The sequence below is a fragment of the Cordyceps militaris genome (genome assembly GCF_000225605.1).
Source record: "Cordyceps militaris CM01 unplaced genomic scaffold CCM_S00002, whole genome shotgun sequence".
Classification (NCBI taxonomy): domain Eukaryota; kingdom Fungi; phylum Ascomycota; class Sordariomycetes; order Hypocreales; family Cordycipitaceae; genus Cordyceps; species Cordyceps militaris.
This window is the reverse complement of record NW_006271970.1, coordinates 3,972,548-3,980,989: the sequence shown is the minus strand read 5'-3', so window position 1 is coordinate 3,980,989 and position 8,442 is coordinate 3,972,548. Positions and strand designations below refer to the sequence as shown.

Here is an 8,442-nt window from a genome sequence, read left to right as displayed (position 1 = left end):
GTCTTTTTCTTGAATTGAGCTTCTTTTGAGGGTCGTCTTGTTTCGTCAAACGGCCTGGAAGCGACATAGTTTTGTCTTCTCTTGATTTGGGTTTCTTTTGAGTGTCGTCCTGGCGCTCCGTCCTCTCCCTAGTCATATGAACGCGTTGCTGATCTGCACCCTCGTGACTGACATGGCGGGAGCTCGAAACAGCATTCTCCCAGGCAATGTCGAGGATCTGTTTCATTTCCTCTCTGGTCTCATCAGCAGCTATAATACGAGAATAAGCGACTGGGATTGGAAATTACCTGGTATTGTCCTGGGTAGCGTGCTCGTCGATCAATCGGGCAACTTGAGCAGCGCCTTCTGCGCTCTCAAACTGCATGGTCATTGCCGGGGGTCGACCGCGTGACATGGGTCGTCGCAAGCTTAGGTAGCATCCCCCGTAGCGAACGTTGTGAACATGTTTTACATTGATCGAAGCCCACTGATAGTGTTCGTCCCGCGTTCCATTTGACCATGCTTCGAGAAGGGAGGGGTCGCTGGGTGAGCAATGCAGAGACAGGCAATGTCGGCTGTCTGGTGAATGGTACATATTTTTTCCCGAGACAGCCTTCAGTATAACCACGGAGGGCTTTATGGGTCTTCTTGGGGTCCTGTCTTCGAATTTTGTTTGTGTAATGTCGCCACGCATACAGCGCCGTGAGCGCGGAGAGGGCTGTATTTGTGAGAAGTTAGTCCGCCGAGTTTTCGCTACATTAATGATACTCTTAGACTGGAGTTCATCCTCGGAGATCTCGATTTCCTCCAATTCCAGAGGGGTCTTGTGACCTATCACTTTGTGCTTGGATAGCGTGGGTGAGTAGGTATTGGCAGCCCGCGATTTTGTAACACGAAGTCTGGGAACAAGATCGGAGGCAACATTGGATGGAGGGGGGCCGGGGTTCTGTGTGTCAACTAGGCTGTCGACTCTTCTCGGGGCGCGCTCAGGGCCAGCCTGGGCGGCTTGATTGCGACCCTTGAATGTTGATCCCAAATTTGGCGGAGAGGCTTGATAGGACGATTCGGGGAGGGGACTCTCTGCGGAACAAAGTTCCAACTTTTGCCGTTTAGCGAACACTTGATGGGGTACGGATGGGGACACAGGCAACGCTCGTTTGTTGCCACTTGTAGTCAATGTGTTGACTGATGACCATGACTGGTTCATCCGTTTCTGTGTGGTGCGGGTCAGTTTTGGAATGCAAGAGAGACATAACATGCGGTAAGAAGGGCATACAAGTCTTTCAGGTCCCATGGTGGATTGATATGACCTGTTATCGGCAGTCAGTACGCAAGCAGGTATGAGGGGGCGGTTGTGGCCTATGTACGACATACCCATAGTCCGGGAACGAGCTGGTTTTGGAATAATATCTATGGCTAGCACTGCAAAAGTGTCAACCGAGGTATTCCCATGCGCAGAGTATACTATGAACCCACTTCCAGGAAGAGGCTCCGCGCTTTGCTCTTAGAGCTGTGTCTTGGGCTCCAGCAAGGCGGGCTGGATCATGAGCATCTGGGGACACGCTGAAGCCGGTTTGTTGCGCACTACATGGGCATTCTCTTAGCGGTCAAGAACTGTGTACCGTTGTCGGCTCTCCGTTAGTACGCGGACGTACACCTCGAGCATGTGAGCAGCACACGACTGCGGCGCCCCAGCTTTGTTGGTCGACGAAGGCTGACGACGATTCTGCAGTGGCTGTCTCGAAAAAAAAAGATCAGGAAGTTAGTAAATGCACATGCTCAGTGGGGGCAGTGACGGAGTGGGTCCGAAGCGAGACGACAGTGCCAACCCGAACCCCAAGGTAATGAATTACATGCTGTTTGGCGTGTAATAACAAAGAGAAGAAGGAAAAATGACATGCCTCACCGGTTGCGACTGGCAGTGTAGCCACGGCGGCCGCGGATGCTAGTCTCTGCGATTTGCGGGGAGACATGTTGCGGCGCAAAGGTACCGTCCTCGTCATGACAGCCGCGGCAGGCGTAGCAAGGCGGTCGCAGGACGGGGAGCGCAGCAGCTAGGCTGGACAACGGCTGGCTTGACCTCTTCTTCCGAGCACGCCAAGGTCATGGTGTGTTCAAGTGCTGGGACGCGGCTGATGATGCTTGTGCAGAGTTCAGCCAAGTCGCAAGCCAGGACGGACAGCTTGTTAATTAGGTCCCTAAAAGCTGAGGTAGTACCTACAGGTACCTACTACCTTTACTGGCCTACCTACCCACGCGCGTGAGGCCTGTGTCCGGACACGGCTAGGATAGGGTCTGGAATTTAAAATATAGTATTCTCGTCTAGCAACGCTATTAGGTGTCTACTGCGTCTGATGAAAGAAATGTAACAATTTTTAACACGTGCTAGCAGCCTGGCAGCTTTGCTAGATGGGATGTGTATATGGCAAACGGGGGCCATGTGCAGTGTTGAGTGCTGTGTCCAGAAAAGGCCCCGCGCGCGTACAGGTAGGTAATGCCCTAGTATTAGAGTAGAGGTAGGTGGTAGTTGAATCCTCCAAGCTCAAGCCTCAACGTGTCCTGACTGTTCCACACACCACCCAATTCGAAACTCGCTCTCCCCGTCGCATCGCAAATACATCACCAATCGACTATCGCGCAGCGCTTTCCGATCAAACCCAGAGCCAAGCCTCCGCGACCTCGAACCGCGAACTTCCCACACCGCTCCCTGGACGTGGCCGCGCCCAGCGCCATCTCCCGTGCCCAACCATGTACAACTCGTTCAACCGCGTCCAAAACGTCTTTGGCTTCTTCACAACAGTCGCCTGCGTCTTTGGCGCCTTCATCGCCGCTACCGACCTCTTTTCCCCGCGCAACCCGGCTGCCGACATCAGCCCCGACAACATCCAAGTGTAAGCAAGCTTGCCGAGTTAGTTAATGGCCCGGCGCCGGGAAGAGCACGACCGTGACCAACCGACTAACACTGCTCGCAAACAATAGCGTCAAGGGCCGTCCGCACTACTACAGCAACAAGAAAGAAGAGTACGCCGTCCTCCGCTTCTCCCTCGATGCCGACCTCTCCAGCCTCTTCACTTGGAACACCAAGAACCTCTTTGTCTTCGTCACCGCCGACTGGCCCGGCCCGGACAATACAACCAATTCGGCCGTCATTTGGGACACCATCATCACCAACCCCAGCGCCGACCATCTCCTCAACATTGGTCCTGCCACGCTCAAGAAGCTGCGGAGGAGCTCCGCCGGAAAGTCCATTGACCCCAGCCGGTATGTGAACCAACCGCCTCGCGCCCTTCTCGTAACTTCTTCCTTCGCCCGCTAACCTATCGGGACACCTGCAGTGGCAAGCTCAAGCTCAAGAACCAAAAACCCAAATACCAGATTACGCATCCCTCTGGAAAGATTGCCCTTACCCAGGATGTAACCTTGAAGTTGCACTACAATGTCCAGCCCTGGGTCGGGCTGCTGACCTGGAACATGCCGAAGGATCTCTTCTTATGGAAAACCATGGCTGGAGGCGAGAGCAACAAAATTGCCCTCCCAGCCCTCAAGGTGAAGGAGTCCAAGGATAATACAAAGTCCCAGGTCAAGGCCAAGGCCAAGGCGTAACGAAAGTTGTATTCGTAATAGTATTCTTCAAGATATCTTACCATTGTTGCGATGGGACAAAACCTACGGCGTTTGGGATGCCAGCCATTGCTTGGCTTTAAAATCTGTCAACAATTCTTCATTTTGCTTCGTCTCGTCACGCCATTTTAAGCCTGCCAATGATGGGCTCCCTATGCTTATCTAACTGCGGAAAGTTACATATATCCCAGTGCAGTATACCCTGTATTTCAAACATGAGGCTCCAGTGCCGTCTATAGTCGCCAGCTTTTCGATGATTCAACAAGATACAGCCCACATCCTCCGTATATTCGAACTAATTGCCCAGTTAACGCCAACCCGGCCCCCCACTGTTGCGTTCCTTGGCTATGCTGGCTTGGCTTCCTGATTGCCAGCAACACCGCCTCCTCTTCCACGATTGCCGTTACCTCGACCTCTATTGCCTCGACCACGCCCACGACCACCCCGTGAGACGTTCAAGTTTCCTGGCGGCGGCACGTTGCCATATTTCTGCTCGCCATTCTGTCCATTGGCGGCTCCGCCGCGGTGGCCACTCTGACCCCGGTTGCCCTGCCCGGTGCTCTGTGAGCTACCGTTTGGTCCGTCACGGTAGACCATGGTGCTGTGTTGAAGCCTGGGCTCGCTGTTCGCACCGCCGTACCCGCGGCCACGACCACCTGATTGCCTTCCATTCACAGCGCCACTCCAACCGCCGCGCAGAGGTGCTGGCGTCTCGGCATTCTTGTACTGCGTCACACCTACAGAGCCATAGCCACCAGTCGTCTTATTCGGAGCTGCTGCCGCCTGTCGCTGCTGCGATTTGCTCGAGGCCGAGAGTACCTGACGGTTGGTTGTGTTGAGGACGCTCGAGGCTGTTACGGTCTGTCCGCGAAACATGGGAGCACGCTCGCCCACAGTTGTTCCACTCATAAAGGAGGTATCCCAGACAACATCGAGTAAAAGTGCCGTTGGGGTGCGGCTGATACCGACCACAGTACCCCTGGTGGCGATAGGCACCTTACCAGCAGCGGCAACAAACGTGACGCGATCACCGAGCTTGAAAATTTGATTTCCAAGGACCATTTCAGCATCAGACGGTTTCAACAGTGCAGAACGAGGAACACCACGTAGCTTCCGAATGTCCGAATTCTGCGACGCTCGGTGAACTTGTTCGCCAGCTGCGGCTAGTGCCATGACAATGTCCGAGTCCAGTTGCTCAGCATCCAGGGTGACTTTCTCGAACTTGCTTGTCTCCTGCTTCTTGAGCCAAGCAGAAAGATCCTTTAGTCGTTGGGATGCAACACTCTGGTCAGGCCATAAATCTGTGTCGTAAATGTCGCTCTTTTGAGCGTGCTTTTGCACCGCTGCAAAAAAGTCGGGGAACGCGACCATGTAATTGGCAATGAGCTGAATAGCCATACGGCTAAACTCCCAGCCAGTGTTCGATTTACGCGAATATCCAAGCACCTTCAGCTTGCGCCCTTCGAACTTGAGGTTGAGGCCCAGATTCAACTTCAACCCGGCCGAGGTCAGCACCTGGAAGGAAGACGTGATTTTGCTAAGAACCAGAGGATGTACTCCGAGCTGCTTGGCAATTGCAAAAGATGGCGTGTATGGATTCGCCTTCTCAGCCTGCTGTATAATGGATCGCGAGAACTCGGGCTCCTTGGTCTTCGGGACCGACACTACTATTTCCGTCTTGCCGTTGACGTGACTGGTAATTTCAAGAGGTCGTCCAAAAGCGTAGTCACCCAGAAAGAACGCTCTTGTGCCTTGGGGAAACTCTTCCTCGACTGGTAGGGCCGCCTTTTCGATAAATCGCTCATCCTCATTCAAAACGTCGTCAACGATGGTCTGAGATGCATATATGCTTCGGACACTTGGGTTTTCGGCATATTCCTTTACCAGAGCACCTTCCTCGGTCTTGAAGAGACCCTTCAGCATGTGGACGCCGACGAGGCACTCAACCTGGCCGATCCTAACACCAAGACGTTTCGCGTGCCAGTTCTCGAGGAAATCCGCCTCTTTGGCAAAGTCTGCGCATTCACGGTTTGTGCTGTCCTTCATGATTACCTCCACGCCATCCTCGCCGAGAGTGTATGTGAAGAGCTCATCCTGGACCTTGACAACCTTGGCTTCCTGGAGGAAGGGAAACCCTACAAAGCATTTCTTTCCTAGCCTTGCCTTCCAGGTCTCCGTCTTGCTGCGATTCTCGGTTTCGGTCAGCGTCACTATCACACTCGGGTTGCGGCTGTCGGCCTGAAAAACGTTGATACCGTAACCTTCAATGAGTTGCGCTGTATGAGAGAGGGTGTGCAGCGAGGGGAAGCCTGCCAATGCGTCCGTCTTCAGCTTCGCACCATCCGTCAAAGCTGATTTGTAGACTAGTCCCTCCATATTCGGCAGATCAAAGATATTCTCGATACAGCGGCAGTTTTGTACTTCAGGGAAGATGCCGGGAAGTGGAGAAGGGTATGTGAAATTCACCTCGGAGGAATAGGTGAATTGGAGAGGAACACCGAAGCCATTGCGAGCCTTCTCCTCGTCACTGAGAAGCACATTCTTGGTCTCCATGGCGGCCAAGAGACGCTTCTCATCAATGAAAGGAATCTTGACAACGGCTTCCCAATCCATCTTCTTGCCGTTCATGTCCAATTCGAAATCTCGCGGATAAAAGTCAATGATGGGCGAGGCAGGGCTTGTCATGAGGTCATGGTAAGCTGTGGGCACAATCTTTTTGCTGCGGTCTGGCAGGACACCCATGAGCTGCTCATACGGTTTGAACGGTTGTCCCTTCTCAAAAAGCAGCTTTGCGTTTGCACCTTTAGCCACGTCGGAGATGAGAGGCGCGTAATGATACTTGTAAAACCAGGGCCAGGACGCAATGCCGCGGTAGTAGTAGAAGAGAACCCACTGCAAACCCTCGACATAGTTTTCGCAGAGAGCCGTCTGCTCATCGGCGTAGGCAGTTGATTCCCACTCGGGGAATTTTTGAAGGTAGTATTTGGTCTTCCAACCCTGGTACTTCTGCTCGTAGAGCTTCTCGTATTTCTCTGGGGAAGCCCCGCTAGAGTCGTCTACCACCACAGCTTTATCATACGTTCTTATAACGCGATAAGCAGCAAGATTGCCTTCTTCTTCGTCCTCATCATCCTCGTTATCACCCACCGGTTTAGGAGGGAATGAGATGATGAGGTGTCGAAAGCCATTGTCATCTTCTTTCGTAGACCAATCAAGATGCATAGCGTCGGCAATATCCTGTGCAAACTTCTTATCCCCCGCATTCAAATCTATGCCAAGGTCAAGCACATCGTCTGAGCGCTTGGAGACGTAGGGACGAATTTTTTGTTTCCAAAGATCTCGTTGATTGGTGGTGATAATGCGCTGTCCACTTTTGGGCATCTTTGCCGCAGAAACTGATGCTGTGTTTTGCAACTTTTTCTCCATCTGCTTGGAGGCAAACCACTTCTCATCAGAGACATCATGCTCGAACTGCTTGATCTCGACCTTGCCAAGCTCGGCAATCATCCTGAGCGCACGCTTGATGTTGAGAACGCCATTCTCATGCAGGTAGCCACCTTCCTCGGGCAGAATTCGCTTATAGATTTCAAACATGTCAGCGAGCGCACCTTCGTTGATATGCAAGCCAGGAAGATTAGGCAAGAAATCATTGCCAACGAAGAAGGCCATGAGGATGAAATCATCGATGACACGTTCCAAGTCAAATTCGAGGCCGGAATCTTGGGTTTGCTTCAGTTCCTGGAATTCCATTTCCAGGTACTCTCTGACCATGCATAGGTGAAGCAAGAAGAAGTTTTGATGTTCAAGCTCCTTGGACTTATTCTTGGACGCCCTGCCAAACGTAACCTCCTCGCGCAGTAAAGAAAAGTGAGGGTCGTGGCTGAGGAGGCCCAGCATGATCAGATCGGCATCAAGGCCGTATAAGCAGTGTCGCACATTTGGATTGTACCCAGGTTGCGATTTGGCATTCCGGATGTACTCCATGATTTTGTGTTCACCTTCGCCAGGTACTTCGTGTCCGGACAGTACAATTTCGCAGCCTTGCCAATCGGTATCTTCTGAGACTTTTTTGTTGACAAAATATTGTAGTTGTCGAGATAGTTTCGCCATGAATGCGGTACCTGAAGCAGCGTGAGATTGCATATCAAGAAAAGATCGCACACCTAACTCAGAAACAACATACCTGGCGTGATACAGTTACTGTCGAATGGCTCCTCTTTCGGCATCTCAACACCTTCCTTTATGGCCTTTTCACGGGCCATTTCTACCTCGAGCGCGGTACGGAATCGACGAGCCCGCTGCTGGTTCATCTTAGCGCGGGGCGCGACGCCGTCAATGGCCATGAAAAAGAGTTGCCTAGGCTTAATCTTGCCAAAAAGATGCTCGATATAGTTGAAAATGCGGATGAACATTTCCTCTTCGCTTAGGCGGAAGGTCGTATCCTCACCAGCATCCTTATGCGTGCAGTTGTGGATAATACCGTTCATGTCGAGCTATTGGGCGAGTTAGCACGCTGCTTATAAATGCGTCGCAAAATGACATCGTACATAGAGGCAGTCAAACTCGGGTATTCTGTTTTCCGCAATGAGCTGCGAAATGGGGGGGTATCGCTCGGAGAGCCATCGGAAGAATTTAGGCACACTGTCCAGAGGTTAGTCGTGCATTGCAACAATTAGACTATGCGCCACGTCACTTACCCCATTATGGCGACGTCTGGGTAGATTATTGGTCTCAATAGGAGATTCGAAAGCGTAGAGTTTGTTGTCTGCTTGGCGCAGAGTGCGACGTCGGACAGCGAGAGAGGGAAAAACGAAGCTTGAATGTGAGTCGACTATTGTTGTC

The 8,442-nt window shown here is 52.2% G+C and overlaps 2 protein-coding genes across 2 annotated transcripts; one reads left to right on the top strand and one right to left on the bottom strand.

Moving 5' to 3' along the window:
• Positions 1–2,727: 2,727 nt before the first annotated feature.
• Positions 2,728–3,582, top strand: CCM_03185 (microsomal signal peptidase subunit (gp23), putative; the record flags this gene model as incomplete). The annotated part of the gene is made up of 3 exons (XM_006668337.1): positions 2,728–2,870; positions 2,959–3,240; positions 3,315–3,582. The coding sequence occupies 3 exons, from the start codon at positions 2,728–2,730 to the stop codon at positions 3,580–3,582; spliced, it is 693 nt and encodes a 230-aa protein (XP_006668400.1).
• Positions 3,583–3,945: 363 nt separating this feature from the next.
• On the bottom strand, positions 3,946–8,302 carry CCM_03184 (exonuclease Kem1, putative; the record flags this gene model as incomplete). The annotated part of the gene is made up of 4 exons (XM_006668336.1): positions 3,946–7,721; positions 7,784–8,093; positions 8,148–8,241; positions 8,298–8,302. 4 exons carry the CDS (start codon positions 8,300–8,302, stop codon positions 3,946–3,948), a joined length of 4,185 nt encoding a protein of 1,394 aa, XP_006668399.1.
• Positions 8,303–8,442: the final 140 nt, after the last annotated feature.